The following is a 21,356-nucleotide window of genomic DNA, read 5'->3' as shown; positions in this document are numbered from 1 at the left end:
GTATCCATTAACAATTTAGAATTACAATATATCATTAAATGCATTATTTTTTTATTTGATTTAATATGGATATAATTGAAAAATTATACAAACTTTTTCTTCCATTCCTACTCAAAACAAACATGAGAAATGAAATAAAGTGATATCTCCCTATTACTTTCCCAACATTACCAAACGTGGGAAATGACATGGGAAGTGATTTCCCCTCTAATATGTTCCTTGACCCAAACGAGGCCTTGAAGTTGTTTACTAAACCATATGAATTGAGGGGAGTTAGATTCCGAATTCCTATTGAAGTTGTTTACTAAATCATATGGAATTGGGGTAAGAGTGGTGCTAATTACTAAAATGTCCTCATTATTGGGTTAAAGTATATGGCAAATTGGAATTTTTAAAATTGTATGAGGATATAATGGGTAAAAAAGATGAATTCCTAATGGATTAGTTCTTCATGAATTAGATTACCACCTCCCACCCAAGAATTGAATTCCTCCAAAATCAGGTCCTAATTTTGTGTGGGCCCCACTTACTTTTTAATTCCTTTATGTGAAGTAAACACAAGAATCCTTCATAGGTGGAATTCAATTCTTGATGAGAATTTCAATTCCTAATTAGTAAACACACCATTAGAGCTATTAGGAAACACTCTTTCAGATTTTTTTGTGGCCTCCAAGTATCTTATAATAAAAGTGTAGAAAGTGTTTTTCAAAAAGGATTTTCAACTCAAATGGTCTATCAACTTGTACACAAGTGGCATTTTGGTTCCTGAACTAAATTCTTCATTCAAATGGTCCATTTACTCTTTATTATTCGGCGAATTGGTTCCACTATTACGTTTTGTCAATATTGTTGTCAAATATAGGGGCAAAACCGTCCAATTAAATAAATTATACTAAATAATTAAAAAACTAAAAATTTAAAATTTTTAAATAAAAAAGCTTTATCCCTCTCCCACCACCCAGCCCCCAGCCCGATCACCCTGCCTACCATTCTCTCCGACATAGCTCAACCACCACCCTCCCATCCTTATCCTTGTGACAACCCAGCCCAGCCACTCATCAACACCCATCCTCATCCCTAGCATGGCCAGCCACTATCTTCCCCAACTAACTAGGTCACCATTTTCCCAAACATGAAAAATCAACCAAACCCAAACAATCTACTAGAGGATTGGAGGGAGGAAGAGATGAGGAGAGAGTGGGTTCACGTATGGGGTGTTAGGTTTAGGTCTAGGGTTTGTTAAGGTGGATGTGGCTAGGTGATAGGAGTTAGGGAGTTGGGATCAGAGTTGGGAGGATGATATGGGGGTAGGGTTGGGTGGGTTGGGGTTTTGTTTTTTGTTTTGGTTAATTTCTTTTAATTTTGTTGTTGTTTTATTGTTATATAGTTTTTAATTAATTTTAAAAATAAAGAAATTTTGTATTAATTTTTAACCCTATTTTTTTTAGATGTCAGAAGTCCTATTTACCCTAAAAAAATATTGCATGTGCCGCTCACATGATTAATTTTGACATAAAATTAGACGGTAGGACTAGTTTGCCGAATAATAAAGAGTTAAAGAACCATTTCAACGAAGAATTTAGCTAAGGGATCAAAATGCAACTTGTGTACAAATTGAGGGACCATTTGAGTTGGAAACCCTTTAGAGCATCCGCAAAGGTTGGCCAATAGTTCATTTCAGTTTTTTTTGCAACTATTTTCACTTGCAATGGTGCAGTTCAATAACTTACCAATAAAAAACTATATATTTTTTAAATATCTTTTTAAATGATTGAATAAAATAAAAATGAATAAAGTGAATTATGACAAAAATTATACAATTAAAATGGTCTCAAAGAAATCATTAAAAAGAGACCAATTATATATATATATATATATATATATATATATATATAATTAATAACAAAATTTTCTTTGGTTGGTGACAATATTATATTAACATTTTTTTTATGAAGAATTGGAAGTTGAGATTAAATGAGAACATATCATAGCACCTCTTCTTCAGATTATTGCATAACAAAATTGAATATGAATAAGCACATAGTCTAGATGCTGGAAATAGAATCAGGGATAGAGTCATAATTATGGAGCCCTAGGTTGGTAGGTCATTACCCAAATTTGAAAAATAAGTCCCTTCGTCTCTAATTTCATTTTGGAAAATTTTCTGAAATTATTGCTCACCACTTTAATCCAAGGTGTAAGTTTCATGAAAACCACATTATATTACTATTAATCAAGTGGTGTAAGTTGTTGACCAAAAAAAAAATCAAGTGGTGTAAGTTTCATGAAATCAAAATCAAGAAAAGATTACCTAAGTTTCATTAAATCACAATTGATCATAGCTTTCTAGTAGGGGTGGGCATCAATCCGGCCGATCCGACTAAACCGGCCGAACCAATTCATATTTTTCGATTTGGTTTGGTTTTGACTTTAAAAAGTCAATAATTTTAAAATCCGAACCAAACCGGAGTGGTTTGGTTCAGCTATAGTTTTAAGCTTTAAAAAACTGTGTTAATCTGAATCGAACCGAACCGTTTAAATATTAATTAATTATATATATATATATATATATATATATATATGTATATGAATTTACATGTGTCAATGGTTGAGTGGCTAATTAGAAGTGTTATTGTACACCGAGCCGCACTGAATTGGACTTGAAACCACTTATTTTCAGACTCCAACCTCACTCATATCTGATCTCATCTCATCTCTGACCCTAAGACTCCTCTTCCTTGAATATGCAGCCTCATACAACCCTTTGAACCCTAGAGAATCTGAGAAGCCACCATTATTGCACCTTCATCATCACACAGCCAACGTCAATGGATAAGTGGCCATCTCTCTGCCAAAGTCTTTACTAAAGAGATACAATAAGATTATTGCTCATTCCCTTCTCCTTCATTTCCCAACCCTGCGATTGTGAGGCTTTGTCCCACACATGTGCAATAGCCACAGTGAGTTTTGAATTTCTATAGTCTCGCAGATAGCATATCCAAACAATCCAACCGAAAGCTTGAGTTTTGAGTTTTGAATTTCTATAGTCAGCCAACCAATTCAAACAAAAGAAATCCAAAACCCAATGCTCCAGCTTTCGCCATCTCCTCTTAAATTTCCCAAAAACATATTTCTCTCTGCTGTTGAAAAGTACTTCCTCTCTCTCTAGCCAAATATCATATTTCTCTCCTTTTATTCAAACCCACTTCAACCTCCATCCACTATCAGGTGTCACAGATCTGATTCTCCAACTTCAACCTCCATTAATTCAAACGTGTTCCTGTCAGTACCAAAGATGGATGAAGCTAACTCAATACCAACGATGGATGAAGCCAACTTAGTGCCAACGATGGTGAGTTCTTCTAATTTGTTTAATGTTATGATGAGGTGCAATTTTTCTGATTAAGGTGCAATTTGTCTGAATAAGGTGCAATTTGTCTGATTAATGTGCAATTTGTCTGATTATATAGATGAAGGTAAACCAGGGGGTGGAAGAAGGTTTTGCTTCTAATCAGTCACCACCTATGACTAAATCTACACTAGCTGTTGTGACCTCTCAAGCTCAGACTGGTGCATCTGATCAACTTCCACCATTACCTTCCCAAAAAAAAAAAAAAAAAACCGACTAGGAAACCAAGTGAGGTATGGAATCACTTTGAACAATATCAAACTGGTAATCCTTCTGAACCAATTAGGGTTAGATGCAAGTATTGCAAAACTGCTGACTATAAATATGATCCAGCAACTTGTGGGACATCAAGTTTGAGAACTCATATTACTAATTTATGCACACAAAAAATATCCATATAGGGTGCCTGGTTCAAACCAAAAGGTCCTAACTTTTGCCAAGGACCAATTTGGAAGTATTACCGCTCTTGGGGTAACTGGATTTAATAAGGAAGAATCTAGGAAAGCATGTCTTAGGATGGTTATTATTGATGAGTTGCCATTTAGTTTCGTAGATGGAGAAGAGTTTCGTCACTTTTGTAGTGTTGCATGCCCTAGGTTTATACCACCATCTTGTAGAACACTTGCTAGAGATTTGCTTGCACTTTACTATGATGAAAAGCAACTTTTGAAAGCAAAGTTAGCTGCATATAGAGTTTGCCTTAATACTGATACATGGACTTCTGTCCAAAATATAAATTATATGGTTCTTACTGCACATTTCCTAGATGGTGATTGGATGTTGCATAAGCGTGTGTTGAATTTCTGTGTAATTCAAAATCACAAGGGTAGGACAATTGGCAGACTTATTGAGAAGTGTTTGATTGATTGGGGTATAGAGAGGGTACTCACAATTACCCTAGATAATGCATCTGCAAATGATAAAGTTGTATCTTATTTGCAAAGTAAGATGAAGGATTGGACGAATGGAGGTTTGTTGTTAGATGGTGTCCACTTACATATGAGATGTTGTGCTCATATTGTAAATCTCATTGTAACCGATGGTTTGAAAGAGTTACATAATTCTGTTAAGAATATTCGTGATGCTGTCATCTATGTAAGATCTTCCCCCCAAAGATTAGAAACTTTTAAATCTTGCATTGAAAAAGATAAGATTGATTGTAAAGGCTTGGTTGTATTGGATGTGCCAACTAGGTGGAATTCCACCTACATGATGTTAGAAGTTGCTTTGAAATTTAAAAAGGCTTTTTCTAGGTTAGAAGATGAGAATGGACATTTTAAAAGCTACTTTGGTAGAGGGAATACGCCACCAGTTGAGGAGGATTGGGCAAATGCTGTTGTCTTTGTCAAGTTTTTAAAAAGTTTTTATGACTTTACTTTGAGGTATATTGCCATTTTGCATGCCACATCCCATATCATGACTTATTTGCAATTGATTGTGAATTGGCAGAATTGAGTGTAGTAGATGTTCGGTTCATTTTTACACATGATTTATCATGTTATTCACCCATTATTTTGAGTTAGTTCTTGACATTTTATAGCTGTTTACTTCCTTTTTGTGTTTTCATAGGTTTTGCCTTGGTTAGAATGAAAATGAGCTAAAAGTGCATTATTGGTTATAAATTCTGATTTTGTTCATTTTCGTAGGTCAACTTCTTGGCTTTGGATCATCATGCTCTGGTGCTCGGATGAGGTGAAGATCTTCATGAAACTTGTTCCAATGGATGTTGACTACAACATAACCAAATTTGAGCTCCATTGGACAAGTATAGCCTATCCAACCAATTCAGCATGTTACCACAGCTCTGGAAATCTGTGTTGGACCAGCTTTCACCCCCACTTGATAACATCTTATTTCTACTTGTTACCACACCAATTGGTAACAATGAATAGCCTTTGAAGTGGGATTTCCTGAGTCAAATGGAGCCTTGGAATATACTTTAAAACAAAAATTCATCATTTGCAAGGAGACAAGGAGACAATGGGTGAAGACTTTGGCAATAGAATATTAAAAGTAAAAGGTGAAAAGGAGGAAAGAGATGGGCAAAGGAGCAAAGGGAGTGCATCTGAAAATCATTCTATCATTCCATAATTTTGCAGAGATTTTGGAGCTGGAGATGAAGCTTGGAGCTAGGGAGCTCAAGGAGGAAGACAAGGGCAACAAAGCAAGAAGTGGAAGAGATTTCCACCATTGAAGACCTTGAGCTCCCATTTTCACAAAATCTGTAACTTCTTTCTAGTTTTGTTTTGAGTTTGTATTTGAAATAAGTATGAGCAACTAAACTCCATAGCTAGGGCTTAGGTTGAAGCCCTAAACATGATTACTCTATTGTTTTGATGCTTGAGTGTATGAATTTCTAGATTTTGTTGATGAATTTCAATTCACTAAAATAATCTATCCTTGATGTATGTTCTTCTTTGATTGATCACCTTAGAAAGCATGCTTCTTGAGGTTGTTGGGATTGTGTGTATCTTCATATTTTCCTAAGCAACAAATGGATGAAGTAAGAATCATCCATGTGAATTGGTTTCTTGAATACCTAATGTAAACATCATGCTATTAGGGTTCTTGTGGTGTTCATATTCTCTTTGAGCTTAATGGGTTTTTCTTGTAATTGAATCAAAGTACTAAGCACACCTAGATTCGGTTATAGGGAAGGCACAAGCATTGTAGCACTAGCATTGCACTTTACGTATATTAGAGAGAATCAATGCGTCTTGAGCCACTAGTACTGGTCTTGATTGCGAACATCTTCATTAACACATTTAGAGTTCATCACTTGAATATTCAAGAACATGGGTAGAATTGTTTAGGGTGGATTCCGAAACCCTAGTGTTTGTTACTTGGTACTTTCACATTTTGATAACTCATATCAACCATTATCATTTAAATTTAAGGTTCATTTACTTTCATGCATTAGAAATAGGTCACTCAAATCAGCAAACCACCCCCCCACCCCCCCCCCTCCCAATGTGTGTGTGTGTGTGTGTTTGAAACATTGTGTGTTTTCTTCTTTGAATTCTATTTATTTACGTAACTTTTTTGGACTTTTGGTCCGCGTTGTATTCTTTGTTTTTCTGTGCTGAATCCAACCGTATAAAGAACTTGAAATTTGGACAAACGGTTGGAAAGTTATAGGTCAAAAACTGGACAGAGGTCGAAGTTGAAAAACAGAGAAACGAATCTGTCCAAATGGTGATAAGAGGGTGATAGAAAGTGTTGTTTGTGTTTTTCTTTGATTTCTTGTTTTGTTTCTTTTCTTTTACCTTTCTTTCTCATTTTTAGTTTTCAATTTGTATTGTGCTTTTGTGTTGTGTTAAATAAGTGTTCTTTACGTACTCAAATTAGAACTTGTAAGAAGCCGATAGTTCTTCGTGGGATCGACCTCGTACTTACATAATCTATACCTCAATAGATTCGTGCACTTGCGGGTATTTTTAATTAGTTGTTTGCACATTTATTTGTGTCAATTATGAGTACAACAGTAGATAATCCTCTTCTATCTAACATGGCTCAAAATATGAAATTGAAATATGATAAGTATTGGGGATCACTTGATAGTGTGAACCAATTCTTGTTGATAGCTGTTGTTCTTGATCCTAGGTATAAATTGGACAATTTATCAATGCATACTGCTGATTTGTATGTGCAAAATGATGCTTATGTTGTCGAGAAGACAACTGGTGTGAGAGATCTTTTGTTTAAACTTTATGGGTTGTACGAGGCAGGTTTCGTTAGTAATCCAACTCAAAGTTTTAGTAGTTCTCCTACATCCTCAAGTATTGGTAGCATCATAGTGACTGATAGTTCTAACTCCTCAAGCTTTGGAGGTGATAGGAAAAAGGCTATGAAGGAAAAGTGGAAAAAGAGACAAGAAGATAAAAAGGCAGTGGTTTTATCTCATGAGACAGATAGATATTTGTCGGATGCTGCAGAACAAGATATTGAACATTTTGATATTTTAAATTGGTGGAGGGTGAATGCTTCTAAATATCCCGTTTTAGCTGCCATTGCAAGAGATGTGCTTGCAATTCCAATTTCTACGGTTGCCTCATAATCTACTTTTAGCACGGGAGGGAGAGCAATTAACTCATTTCGTAGTTCCTTGAGTCCTGCTATGGTTAAGACTTTAATTTGTACACAAAATTGGTTGAAGTCCACTTCAATTTCTTTAAAAGTTTTGAGCCCACCATTGAGGAGATGGAGTTTTATGAAACCATTGAGTCAGGTATATCTATTTGTCTCGATTAATTGCTTATAACGTGTGAGTTTTATTGTGCTGAAGCTAATTATATGATTATGTATATTTCCTATATAGAAATGCGGAGATCAAATGCTAATGCGCCTGTGCACATTTTCACTGATTGATTATCTATTGATGCACAACCTTTCAGTTATGGTAATTTTCTTATTCATTTCTTATTTTGATCATATTGTATCCTAAAATTTGTGTTGATTGAAACTGCTTCTATGTGCAGTATGGGGACATGCTAGAAACTAGAAATTGGAAACTGGGCAGCCTTTAATTAAATGGAAATTATGAACTTGTATTTTGGGCAGCCTTTCATTTCTTAGTTTTATCATCTTGTATTCATTTCTTATGAACTTTAGAATGTTTGTTTTGATGGATATTGTGAACTTAGATGCATGCTGGAAACTGGACAGCTTTTGATGAAATAGAAATTATGAACTTGTATTTTGGGCAGCCTTTCATTTCTTAGTTTTATCATCTTGTATTCATTTCTTATGAACTTTAGAATGTTTGTTTTGACGGAAATTGTGAACTTAGGTGCATGCTGGAAATTGGACAGCTTTTGATTAAATGGAATGTTGTTGTGTTAGCCTTTGATGGAATGGAATGATATAATGGCATAAGGTTAGCATTATAATGTAAGAGCAGGTTGAAAAATGCTTGGTTTTGTGTTAGGCATAAACCGGCCGAACCAATCCGAACCAAACCGATTACAAGTGGTTTTGATTGGTTCGGTTTTGATTATGGTTTTAGGCTAATCCGAACCAAATCGAACTATTATTTTCTTATTGGTTCAGCTGTGATTTGAGAGTAAAACCGAACCAATCCGGACCGTGCCCACCCCTACTTTCTAGGGTCACCATCGTCTTTCAAATCTTTGGCACACCACTTGATTTATATACTCATTTCCATTATGAGGCATTTCCTCTAAAGTCCAATTGATATTTTAAGTAAGAGCAGTTCCACTAGTTAGCTCAGCATAAACAAAAGGCCCTTTAGGCCTCCAAAAATGGCTCCAGCAAGGAAGTCTTTGGTAAGAGCTAGAGTCCACCAAGCTCGGGGCAAGGCCCAAGGCAAGATCAACCTGAGCTGCTGCATGAGGGCGATAACGTCAACGAATAATTTTTTTTTTTTTAAATCGAAAAAAATACCAAAAATTCAAAACAAAAAAAATACATACCTAGCATTTTTTATTTTATTTATATTAATCTCATACATATAACTAAAATTAATCTCATATGAGTAGTAATTGCCCTTGAGTTGCCATAGCAATGGGTGGAAAAGCACAAAAATAAATTGCTAAAGCAGTTAGTATTCACATGAACAGTAACTGCCTTTGCCTTTTGCCATGGCAAATTGTTGGAAGTGCTAAGTGCCATGAACTGATCCAACATGGTGTTCACCAAATTCAGCAAAGCAAGATAAGCTTCATCCCTTGAAGTCTTTAGAAGTTAGAACCACCTTAGCAGTTAAGCAAGCTTGGTGTTCACTCGCATGCCAGCTACGCTTGGCAGACCCCGCATGGTGGCTGAGTGCGCTCTCCAACGTCAATTAAAGCATGGTTGAGATTACTTTAGATTTCCCATGAATGGCTAGATTTCATTCATTTTGAAATATAGTAAGAATGATCAAACGGTACAGATTAAACAAAATTAAAATCTAACGACTGCGAATAGATCTTTGACGTGCAAGTGTGCACCAACTAGTTTGATCCCATGGCCTAAAATACCACTAAATTTACTCCAATTTTTGTTTTTTGTTTTTTTTAATAATTCCTTTTTCTTTTTCTTTTTTTCATTTCTCTATGTATAGCTAGCATAAAATAAAATCATACCTTATCAAAAAATTTAAATTTTTAGTTCCATTTGTTTGAAAAAATAAAATAAACCTAACACACACACATAAATTTACCATACAAATGAATTAATACAAAAAAATATATCAAAATTACATCTTTTTTTTTAACTGAAGTGTTGCATTCAATAGACGACAAAGAAACTGCTACAAAGCTACAAATCATGAGGGCCCAGCCACAAAGGGAAACAGAATAGTACTCAAGGTTAAAAACCAACCAAATTTAACAGGGGCAAAAAAGCAAAACACTGTTGGTGTTAAAGATAAAACAGCTAAAGGAGTTACATGAGCAGAGACATAGGCAGAGCCTAACACATGTCCATTCCTTCCAGCTGGAAATATGGAGCTAAATACAGAGGGCAAGGAAGACCATCTTTGTTCAAAACATGGGTCAGAAAAGATAGGGGTCTATGACCCACACTTCCGTGCGCATCTTTTCCTTTGCTAGCGTTGCCAAAAGATTGGCCACTTCATTCGTTGAACGAGGAATCCAAGAACAATGACAATTAAAAAAGTTGAAAAGTTGCTCCTTGAACTTTCTCACGATGGGATACAACGTCCAAGCCCCTTTGGCAATATTACCATTTAAGCATTGAGTCACAAACCCTAAATCCAATTCTAGAATTACATGTCTTTTCCCCCTCTCCCGAGCAAACATGCTTCCCCATAGAAGTGCAAGAGCCTCGACTTCCAAAGCAGAACTTGTGGTGATTTGAACTATCTTTGCGATGATGAACTTGCATCGGGAGTCTCTAATTATAATTCAAAGTCCGGCCTTGCCGTTTCTCGGGCTCTATGCAACATGCACGTTTACTTTGATGGTATTTCCAAATAGGGGTGACCAGACAGAGGAAGTAGTTTGATCATTGTTCAAACTCATAATGTTGTTGCGGGTATGGGTAGTTTGGGCAGCAAGGAAACTAGTTACCCCAGTTAAGGTAGCATAAATCGTAAGGTGGTCACAACACAGATTGCTTTCACCCGATGGAACATATGGAAAACTCTATGTAATGCTGTATTTGAACGTTAAATTTACATATTTTACCCTAAAAAGTCAAATGAAAAGTAACAGGGGTGAAATTGGCAATAAGTAATACTTATGTAGGGAATTTAAGCAATAATTTCAAAAACAGGACATTTTTACAAAAATTATCCAACCCAGGGACAAAGCCGAGAATTTCCGAAAAAGAAGTAGCCACTACTAGTAAAAAGACGCGACCTTACGTCCCCAATTTCATTCTTGAATCTTTGCAAAACCCTTGAAATAAATCTCTCTGAATCCCAAACCAAGAAGCCATGGCAGGCCAAACTGTGAAGCTCTTCACAGTGCTCAAGAGATCTGCAAACATAATGCGGTCCCCCACGTCCCACTTCTTACACCTCTCCGCCCTGCTTCTCCCCCTGGGTGTCTTCTTGTCCACCGTCATCTACCCTTTTCTGCTTGATTCCCTCACCGACCCATTCTCCCCCGGCGACCGGGCTCCTAATTCTGCACCTCAACCAAGCCAACCGACCATCGCCTCCACACTCATTCATATCTTTACACCTATCGCCTTCACGGTCTTCGCCTTGATCTCCTCTGTCTGTGCAGTCGGGTCGATCACCCACACCATATTTCATGGGTTCCACGGCCGACCCGTGAAGCTAAGGTCGGCGATCGAAGCGGGTTTCGGGTCTTTTTTATTTCTGCTGGCTACGGCTGTGATTTTGCAGCTGGTTGTGAAATGGTTTGGGATACTGCTGTTTATGGGGGGTCGAGTGGTCGAGCTGCAGAGCGGGCGGAGGATGGAGGACTGGTCGCCTGAGTTGACTGTCGCCTTCTACGGGGTGGCTGCAACGGCTGTGTTGCCGGTGGCTCTGTACGTGCAAGTGATGTTGAGCATGGCCCCCGTTGTGGTTGTGGCGGAAGCGTGTTGGGGTTTGACTGCCTTGAGCCGAAGCTGGCGTTTGGTAGAGGGAACGAAACTCAGAGGGGTTGTGCTCTCGTTGATGCTGATTTGTGGGTTTTACAGTGGGGTTTTGGGGATTTTGGGTTGGAGATTGGAAAGGGCGTGGGTGGCACTAACCAGTGGGTGGCAGAATGGGGCGCTGTGTCTGCTACATGGCATTGCCGTCATCAGTATTTTGCAGATGATGGTCATCTTCTTCTATACAGTGGCAATCACTGTATTGTATTGCGAGGCCAAGGAAGACGACGGTGGTGAGGAGGTTGATCTTGGTGATGACTGTTGCAAGTTTCCCTGATGTCGTTTTTGTCTAGGGTTTAGGTAGGATGACTTTAACAAATTAAGAGGCTACCTATGGTTTAGGTCTGTGCTTCATCTCGTCTGTTGTTGTATCTGTTTTTAGTGGAATTCCCTTCCATTGTTTTGTTTCAAATGATATGAAGACTCTACAACATATTACCAACAACAAGGCTGCAATTTCCTTCCCCAGCAATATTGCACATATTTGTTGAAAATATAAACAAACAACACTTTCAATCGATTTGGATAAGCATTGGGCAGAAACTTTATTGTATGGACACAAATTTGCAGGAAAAATGAAAGAATCCCATTCATTCTAAGCAAGAAACAAGGGAAAACAACAGGAAGAGTTATATTAATAATCAAGGGGAAAAAAGAAGCTCCTAATTCTAGTGCAGAATGCAGAAAGATTTTTCAAGCCTCAGTTGAAGTCCTTCAATCTTTTCTTAAGCATATCCATTGATTTCTTACGACCACTTTGCTTGTTATTCCTATTTGAAAGGCTCCCAAAAATCCCATCAGTAGAATCCTTGAACTTCTCGCAGATACTAGACACCTTTTTGTAGTCCAAAGCATTGTAGTTTTTCTCCCTTATCACAGGATTCATGAAGTTCTCTGGCTGACTGCTCAACAAAAGGTTTATCAATTGTCGTGCTTCTATCAAGCAACCTCTAAAACTACCTTCTTTGTAAATTTCGCTCAAGCCAGTACTGTGAAACTTCTCGTCCGCAAAAGACTCCAGCGTCTTCAAATCATAGTTGATACCCATAACTGCATTGGCATTGAACCTCTTGACACTATCACTAAGAAAAGCCGACACTATAGAGTTAGAAATGTGATCAAGAGCCCCATTCCCAACCTTGTACAAAGCATCCAGAGGTAAAATTTGTTGTGCTGTCGACATAAGAGTATCGAGGTAAATAACAACTTCATTTATATAATCATTCCCATTCTGAGGCGGTTCCTCTAAAGTCCAACTGATATTTTCTGTAAGTGCCATGAACTGATCCAACTTGTTGTTCATCAAATTCAACAACGCAAGATAAGCTTCGTCCCTTGAAGTCTTTAGAACCACCTTAGCAGTTAAGCAAGCTTGAGGCCTCTCAACTGACCGGATTGGGATCCCACATAGTTGGGCTGCATGACGAAGGAAAAAGTCACAAGCTCTTTCAAGTGCGGATATGTTTGCAGCAATCTGCATGGCTTGAGAGACACCAATGTTGCCACTTTGAATTGTATTAAGTATCACCTCATTTAACACATCTATCAACAGTTTGTCCAAATACTTCCTCACAACATCATAAAAATTAGTATGTACCCCATGAGACAAGTAATCAACAGACCCTTTGATGAATGATCTGACAATTCGGCAGGCATCAGGTACTGTGGAGGAGAATGGTGCAATGTACGGAAATGCTGGTGTAATATCTGATGTCTGGAGATTGAATGACAGGACAACACTTTCGTAGTCAGTGTCCTTTTTCAAGACCATCTGTTCATAGGTATCACTGGCAATAACATTTGCAATTTGTTGACGACACTCTTCCGAAAGAAGTTCGTGGTATTTGTCTCTGCTCTTGTCAAGCGTCTCAAGAAGTGGTCCCACTTCATACCCATATTGTCTAAGAGTAGAGCCAAGAAGAGTGACATAATCCTTCACCAAGAGAAGATGGGTCGTAGAATTCATATGGGAGAATTGTTCCTCTAGCACAGATTTCATTTTAGCTATAGCTGTATCCCACATTTTTTCAACTTGCTCAGCTAACAGTAGGCCCCCGGCTGTCCTCAAAACTCGATCCTCCACTATGAAGTATCCTGCAATTTGAGCCAAAAATATTTGATGGGATTCAACAAAAGGCTGTGCTGAAGAGATCTGCAAGTCTGAATTAAGCTGCAACAATCGATTTCTATAGTAATATTCCCAAAACTGCTCTTGGATTCCTAGGCAACTTTGGATGTGATATGCCCTGTATAGAGGAGTTAGGTCAACCTTCAAAATAGATTCTTCATCAATTTCTTCAACATCTAAAGTATATGCAAAATCTCCCAACCCTGAAATATTCTGCTCCTCAGCTTTCCTTTGGCGTTCGAGCATTTCCTCATCCCTCTGACGTGCAGATGCAGCATGACCAATTGCCGTTTGTCCAATATCCTTTGCAGAACTCCTTATGTGGACCAGCCATTCATTGAATTGACTAGTCACTTTCTTCTCAATGTGCAATTTAATTATCGGAATTCTCTTCTCTACAATCATTCTAACTGCCCTGACAGGAATATTCTGCAAGTAATTTTTCTCAATTAAATCCAAAGTTTTCAATGCCGGGTAAAACTGGCCCTCAGATATGTGTTTATTAAACTTGACACAGAGCTCCAACACTTGTACACAGTTCTTGGACACTTTGATAGCTTCAGTCACATTCTTTTTTATTGAATAAGATTCAAGAAGCTCCTCAAGTTTAATCAATAAAGCACTCCCAACCTCTTGCAACTTGAAATTATCACTAGAGAGCTCGCCTTTTAGCTCTTCGGCATCAACCAACACACCACGAAGCTCGTCAACTGCAAGAATGAATTCCTCATAATGAGTCTTGCAGAGCTCCTCAATTTCGACTTCCTTCTTTTTCACAACATGCTTGAGCTGGTGAAGGAGTGATTCTGGCCTCCCCATCTCAAATGCATGCCGGACAATAGGACCGAGGTCATCTCCATTCCTAATCAATGTAGCAAGGACCAAGTCCTCGGCAGTATCCCCATTCTCTGTAGCAACTCTTCTCTTCACTTTTGACTCCATTATTCTGAAAAAACACCTTGCAATCAAATCATACAAGAAGAATAAAATGAAACAAATATAATAAGCTGAGCAGAAGACACAAGAAAAGCTATATCTTACTCATCCTAATCAAGCAAAGAAAACAAAAACATGATATTCTGGGGAAAAAGTTCTCATAACCCCCAACCAAATGAGTATCTGAAGCAACATATATACCAGATTAAAGGGATTAGAATGCCCCTATTCAGAAAATATCTAAATGAGTTTCCCAAGGATGACAATATTTGCCTACAGCCAAATCAACCTTACTTAAGTTACCCATTCACTAGCCCAGCAAAATAATCAGCACCTCTTCTTCTTCAATTTCAGAACCTCTCTCTCTCTCTCTCTCTCTCTCTCTCATATATATACATATATAGTGTCTTCTTCTCTCACTTTTCTGGTAGCCTGGTGTGTAATGGGAGAATTGGGGATTTGGGTTTCTAACGTAGTAACACAACACGTCTTTGTTACCTCACTCTGATTTTTCTTTTTCCCCTCAAAATAACAAGGAGGCGAAATCCACATGAGGACAACAGAAAACGAATAAAAATGGAAACTTTTTCCTAGTATGTTGAAGAAGATTCTAAGACCACTCTAATAATTGATATTACTTCACTCCTTCCCAGCCTAAAAAGTTGGAAAAAAATTAAAAACATCAGTTAGATAGCAGGATCAAGAACAACCCAGAAAAGAAGAAGAAGAAGAGTTTGATCAAAATGGAAATCTGGGCGTATCTGAAAATAGGTTCATATCAAATAAGTCTATCGGTCACAAAAATCACTGAGAAACATAACAAGAAGCAAATTTAACTCTTAGCTGAAACCACACAGCACACGAATATGGTGTCCAACCAAATGTGTTACCAGGCAATTCAAAAATGGAAGGACAAACATAAAAGCAAAAACCCAGATATATTTTCGACAAAATGTGAAAGCTTTGATTGCGAAAAAGACTCACTTACAGAGAGAAGCTTTTATTTTCTTCCTCTTTTCTGTCCTGTTTGAGGCTCCAAATCTAACGAGGAAAATGCAAATATACCAACAGAATTATATCGAAGAGCCTTTGCTTTTCTTTTCCTTTCCTGTTTATTCTCTGTCTTTATTTGTTGTATTTTCCATTTCCAAATGGATTCTGCTTTCCTGCACACAATCTTTCGAGATGGGTATTTGCCATTTCCCACAACATAGTTTTTACATCCTTCGCGATGCTACCTATGTGAGGTAGGGCTCCGGTGTCTTTCGTCCATGGCACTTTTCGTGCACTCGGCATCTTATTGGAATTAAAAGAGAAGGTAGGCCCGCCCTTCTGTAGGCCCCATCACAATCTCTGAAATCTGAATTCTCCACGGGATTGAAATGTTTACTTTACCCTTACATACATAGTGAAAATTTCGGAAAGTTACAAGGACTACAGTGCCATTTTACTTTACCCTTACTTGCCACCGGATTGAAGTGTTTGCTTCTTTTAGGTACTTTTTTTTTGGGAAGAATTTAAGATGCAATTTGGAATCACAAGTGCTTCATTTTAAAATATAAATACTTAAATAATAATCTATTTAATTGTAAATTTTACATGTCTTATAATTTTTTTATTATAAATAATGATAAAATTAAAAAACAAAACTGACATGCACATGAGTGGAGTGGAGGTCCAAATGCTAGTGAGTAAACAATAACAATTCAATTAATTACGGGGTATTCCTCCAAGTCCTTTCCTTTTTTTAAAATTTTTTATACAAATAATATTCTACTTTAATCCAATCTAAATTATATAGAGGGGTTTCAAACTCATGTGCATAGTGGGGAGCACATCAGCTCTAACCAACTTGACTAAACCTATATTTGCTTAAATAATAACTAGCCTCTTCGCACGCACTTCCGTGCCTGCGTGAGGCTTTTTTTTTTTTTAAATAAAATTTATTTCAGAATTAAAAAAGATAATGGGTAATTGTGTTCCATAAAAAGAGGATCCATTATCTAATTTTTCTTTTAATTTTAAATTTTTTTAATATGAAAAAGTGTGAATTTACCATATTATCCTCATTTAATTAATAATTTTAATTCTTAATATTTACATTAACCAATGATGATTTCTGGTATTTTGAATGTTTCACCATTCTCTGCCTTTTGCTTTATATATATAGATAAAAAAATTCACTTATTTTTCTTTATATGATGATTTATTTTTAAGAGAAATCAGAATTTATTATTAATCAAAGGAAAGTACACTCTTGGAAAAAAAAAAAAAGATCCTGAATCAAATTATGTGGGCGTTTCAGGTCAAATTGATGATTCTAAAGTTACATGTAAAGTTGAAATTTGGGGGTAGCCCATCTTCTGTTGTTAATACATATCATACACGTATTGCCTTGTGTTCATAATACAAGTGACTAAATTTAAATCAGTGCAAGTGTCACATGCCGTTGAATAAAGAGAATGGTGTTACTTTGGGATAACCGTCCATGTAAGCATTGAGTAACTTCTAGTCATTACTATAATTAGTCGTCTACAATAGCGTCACACATGCGTGAGCATGTATTTAGGGTTTAGGGTCCCTTCTCTAAGTGAATGACTCAATAACTTTGTGATTGTGTTGGCATTACATATTACTTCCTAGTTGTAGTTTAGACTTTAGTTGATAATAATAGCCATAGGCTGACATTCAACACCACTAATTATTAGGGCATTGTGGTTCACGACTTGTTTTGTACGTCACGTAAAGTTTAATATTTTCTTAAACTCTATATACCCTATTTATAAAAAATAAAAATAAAAAAACTTAAACCTCAACTATGTGAATGATTACGAACCACTAATTAGTTTAGTGATATTTATTTTCTTAATATTGGAAGAGATTCAAAATTTGAATCACCTCACTTTTATTGATAAATAAAAAATAAAATTGAGTAGATAAAAAACAAAACAAAGAGGAAAGTCTAGATAAAATACAAATGGATGTGACGTGCCTCATACTAGGCATTAGCTACCAACCAAAAACCCTAAATGAAAGACTAATTATACAAATTAATAGCTTATTCAAATTACTCATTATCGTTTTTAATTAGTTTTGAAATAGTGTTATTTGACAATCATCTCTTATTTATTATTACTCGAAGACTCAGTTTACATTTGGAAAAATACCGCCATGCATATCAAAATCACAATTGACATGAGCACTCATTATCTCTCCACAATTAGCTCATCAGCAATCACTTCCCCTGTCAAGGGAGGAAGATGATCACGATAGTCTTAATTATTTTGCAATTAAGGAAACTCTTCTTAATTAACTCTCCTTCCTCTGCGGAGTACCCGTTGGATTATGATCCATCATGATCACTTGACATGCCATGCACAACTCCAAGCTTACCTTATCAACCTAACAACTATTATTATATGTTTATTACGATAACCTATTTTAATTACTGTTGACATAATTAGACTGCAATATCAATTTTAAGTTATTATTTTGTGACGACAAGTGAGCGGTTATACTCACTTTATTTCATACACGTAATCAGATACGAATAACACGTGTGTTTACTTACTATTAGATTAAAAAAATCAACGCTTAATCCTTTGTTTATCAACAAACAAAAAACTAATACATAGAGGATTACAATCCCAACAAATGACGATTATCTTTAACAATTGATAATTAGACATTAAAAAAATTATATTTAAGGGCTCAATGAATGAAGAGAAGCCACCTACCAGCACTACGCATGGTCTTGGAAAAAAGCCCGATACCAAAAGTGGGCCAATTGATAGAATATTCCTCTTATCTCGTTGAAATTCTCATGAGATTAGCTCAAACAAACAAATATCCCTGCCACATGGTGGGTTCGATGTTAATCCCACAGGCCATACTCACCGTTACACGTGACACTTAAATATTGGGTTAGCTTAAGAATGTGAATCGAGGAGGGCGGGTAATGTGAATCGACTCTACTGCGGTCTCCAACGGCGGGCCCACTGGTGACGTGGTAGGATAAGCACCACAAGCAAACCCCCCCGCCCACATATTTATCGTTATGTTATGCTTATCCTATTCGACCCTTTTCGGAAAGAACACGCGTCATCTTGCTAAATGGGAATGGATAGCTACCCTAGCCTACCTTGTAGACTCATTCTAGCTGCTGCTAATGCCACATCCTCGACTGGATATAACCTCCCTACTCTCTCCATCTTTTTTTTTCTTTTTTTTTGCATTTAATTAACTCAATTTCCATTTCCGAATTATTGGGATTTTATGGGATGCCGAATAATGTTGAATAAATATAACTACGTATTTTTTTGATTTTGTCTTGATACTTAAACTTTGGAAGTATGGTCAATCACGTATATATTTATAAAAAAAATTAATTAATTTTTTTTAACACATGTGTATTGTCGTTTTAGTTAGTATGTGTTAGAAAATTACCGGACCAGATTAAATATATAGAATTGTCATGTATACGCATCTACATACTTGACTTACTATTGATTATATATATATTTTTATAAAATTGACTTCCTATACATTTAACTTTTTGTGGTCACGAAGTGCAAATCTTTTATTTATAATAAAATACTTGTTAATTTTTCAGGATCTATTGTCTTAACATGCATTTTTATGAAAAAGGTTTGCACCCCCCACATTTCACATTTTGATTTTATATAATTTTTTGTATACACACCTACTATCCAATTAGATTGAAGTTGAAGTTAGAGACTATGGTCAAAATGTTAAAAATTTTATCTTGGAAAATTTCAGACCATTTATTAATGTTGTTGAAGCTATTTCCTTTTTAGGATATTTTTTTTTCGTTGAATTCCTCTTTGGGTATATGTAGTGTGAAGAAGTGGACAATTATATATTTATCCTGCGGATATTCTCATTGAATAATGCTATCCGGATAAAGTTTGTGACAAGTGCAAGGAATCTTGGACCAAAGCCAAATTATTGGCACTGGCAAGCATCAAAAGAGTTTTTGGTTACTTGTGCGAGTATGCTTACCTATTCGCATACGAGGTAGCGAAAGTCAAAGTATTAACCAATCAAAACTACGTGACGTCCACAAAACGACGAAACCAATCAACAATAAATTGAGCAGCCATCTCCGTTCAAACATTTCAAACACTTGCATTTCCTTTCGAGCTAATGGCCTAAAAACTAGAAGTAGCAAAACTATCCAAACATTGTTTTCATTCTCTGTCTTTGCTTTTGTCTTTGTTTCTTGTTTGTTTTTCTGAGAGCCTAAACATGGAGGCCAAACACAGCTCTGAGCTTCCTCCTGGTTTTAGATTCCACCCAACTGATGAGGAACTCATCATGTTTTACCTCAAAAACCAGGCCACCTCAAGGCCATGCCCTGTGTCCATAATCCCAGAAGTTGATCTTTACAAGTTTGATCCATGGCAGTTGCCTGGTTAGTGTTGTAATTAAGATGTTTTAAACTTAATTACAAGTGTTGCTTAGCATGCATACGCATTAGTTTAATTATTCTTGATTGATTGCTAAACCTAAACCTAATGGTGTTTGTTTATGTTATGCAGAGAAAGCAGAGTTCGGAGAACATGAATGGTATTTCTTTACCCCAAGGGACAGGAAGTACCCAAATGGAGTAAGACCTAACAGAGCCACCGTCTCAGGTTACTGGAAAGCCACAGGCACAGACAAGGCAATTTACAGTGGGGCAAAGTATGTTGGGGTGAAGAAAGCTCTTGTGTTTTACCAGGGCAAGCCACCAAAGGGGGTTAAGTCAGATTGGATTATGCATGAATATCGTCTAAGTGACTCGAGAAAACAAGCCAACAAGAAACTTGGGTCCATGAGAGTAAGCCCTCTTTGTCATTGTTAATTTCTTGCCAGTTTGTGACATTACACTTGTTTCAGGCATTTCATCAAACCCTTTGGCTGCAAATTGACCAGTTGCGTTGTGTTTGTTGTATCTTAGTTGGATGATTGGGTCCTCTGCAGAATCTATAAGAAGAGGCATCTGGGCAAAGCTTATTTGGACCAAAAAGTGGAAGAAGAAGACCCAATTACAGATCCCAAAATTGAGATAACAGCTGCCAATGATCATGAGGAACAAATGATGTTGAAATTTCCAAGGACTTGTTCCATTACTAGTTTATTGGACATGGACTACTTGGCCCCAATCTCCCAACTTTTGAGTGAGAATTCTAGCTATGACTTCCAAAACAACTTGGCCAGTGCAGGAAATGCTGGTCATGCCCAAATGTTTCAGTTTGGTGAAATGCCATACCAAAGCACAACAGACTCGGCCAAATTCCAAGTGACTCAGAGTTGCCCTTCTAACCAACCATGGTTTGCGAATCCGGTGTATAACTTTAATGGTTTGGACCGTAATTAACGAATTCAAATTTGGTGTTAGGGTGGAAATTATGTTCTTAAACAAAATTGTAAATTGGGTTTGTGAGAAGAGTTGAATCTTAAACAAATTATGAAATGGATTTGAGCTGTTATTAGTCCTATAATACATTTAAATTTACCCATATTCTCAAACCAGTCGTTTATTTACATCTAAAGTATGACAAAAATCCCATTATTTGCTCATTTGCCATTGCGATCGATCGATTGAGGAATGATGAAATTTATTATGGTCAGATCCAATCTCCTAGTCATGACGAAAATAAATAAATAAATTTTGCGTTCTTCCTTAACTATACAAAATATATATTCAAGAATGAATCACAAATTTAAGACTTTGGCCTTTTCTTAAATTTAAGACAATTATTTTATTTTGATTAGATATTATAGTAAGCAAGATAATGAAAATAA

The 21,356-nt window shown here is 36.6% G+C and overlaps 3 protein-coding genes across 6 annotated transcripts; 2 read left to right on the top strand and 1 right to left on the bottom strand.

Annotated features, from left to right (window-relative positions):
• The first annotated feature begins 10,731 nt into the window (after positions 1-10,731).
• LOC110751332 (uncharacterized) lies at positions 10,732-11,897 on the top strand. Its single transcript, XM_021951785.2, has one exon. It carries the CDS (start codon positions 10,812-10,814, stop codon positions 11,757-11,759), a length of 948 nt encoding a protein of 315 aa, XP_021807477.1. The 5' UTR covers positions 10,732-10,811; the 3' UTR covers positions 11,760-11,897.
• Positions 11,898-12,045: 148 nt separating this feature from the next.
• On the bottom strand, positions 12,046-15,793 carry SEC15A (exocyst complex component sec15A). Of its 4 annotated transcripts, none has more exons than XM_088246642.1 (2): positions 15,531-15,793; positions 12,046-14,568 (listed from the first exon to the last, which is right to left on the bottom strand). In XM_088246642.1, exon 2 carries the CDS (start codon positions 14,550-14,552, stop codon positions 12,183-12,185), a length of 2,370 nt encoding a protein of 789 aa, XP_088102768.1. In that variant the 5' UTR covers positions 14,553-14,568; positions 15,531-15,793; the 3' UTR covers positions 12,046-12,182. The 4 variants fall into 4 exon arrangements, with proteins under 4 accessions (XP_088102768.1, XP_021807475.1, XP_021807474.1 ...); XM_021951783.2 differs by having other exon boundaries at positions 15,535-15,793; XM_021951782.2 differs by having other exon boundaries at positions 12,046-14,556; positions 15,531-15,792.
• A 3,886-nt stretch (positions 15,794-19,679) lies between these two features.
• NAP (NAC-like, activated by AP3/PI) lies at positions 19,680-21,052 on the top strand. Its single transcript, XM_021951786.2, has 3 exons — positions 19,680-19,980; positions 20,108-20,388; positions 20,509-21,052. Exons 1-3 carry the CDS (start codon positions 19,815-19,817, stop codon positions 20,926-20,928), a joined length of 867 nt encoding a protein of 288 aa, XP_021807478.1. The 5' UTR covers positions 19,680-19,814; the 3' UTR covers positions 20,929-21,052.
• The last annotated feature ends 304 nt before the right edge of the window (positions 21,053-21,356 follow it).

The sequence above is a fragment of the Prunus avium genome, chromosome 1, assembly GCF_965620075.1.
Source record: "Prunus avium chromosome 1, drPruAviu1.hap1.1, whole genome shotgun sequence".
NCBI classification, from domain to species: Eukaryota; Viridiplantae; Streptophyta; class Magnoliopsida; order Rosales; family Rosaceae; genus Prunus; species Prunus avium.
The sequence above is the reverse complement of the archived record's forward strand: the minus strand, read 5'-3'. Positions and strand labels throughout refer to the sequence as shown.

Excerpts from the sequence above, each read along its gene's own strand:
- LOC110751332 (XM_021951785.2), top strand. The coding sequence starts at position 10,812 with ATGGCAGGCCAAACTGTGAAGCTCTTCACAGTGCTCAAGAGATCTGCA.
- SEC15A (XM_088246642.1), bottom strand. The coding sequence starts at position 14,552 with ATGGAGTCAAAAGTGAAGAGAAGAGTTGCTACAGAGAATGGGGATACT.
- NAP (XM_021951786.2), top strand. The coding sequence starts at position 19,815 with ATGGAGGCCAAACACAGCTCTGAGCTTCCTCCTGGTTTTAGATTCCAC. Across the intron at positions 19,981-20,107 it reads TGATCCATGGCAGTTGCCTG|AGAAAGCAGAGTTCGGAGAA; the intron begins GTTAGTGTTGTA and ends TATGTTATGCAG. Across the intron at positions 20,389-20,508 it reads AGAAACTTGGGTCCATGAGA|TTGGATGATTGGGTCCTCTG; the intron begins GTAAGCCCTCTT and ends GTTGTATCTTAG.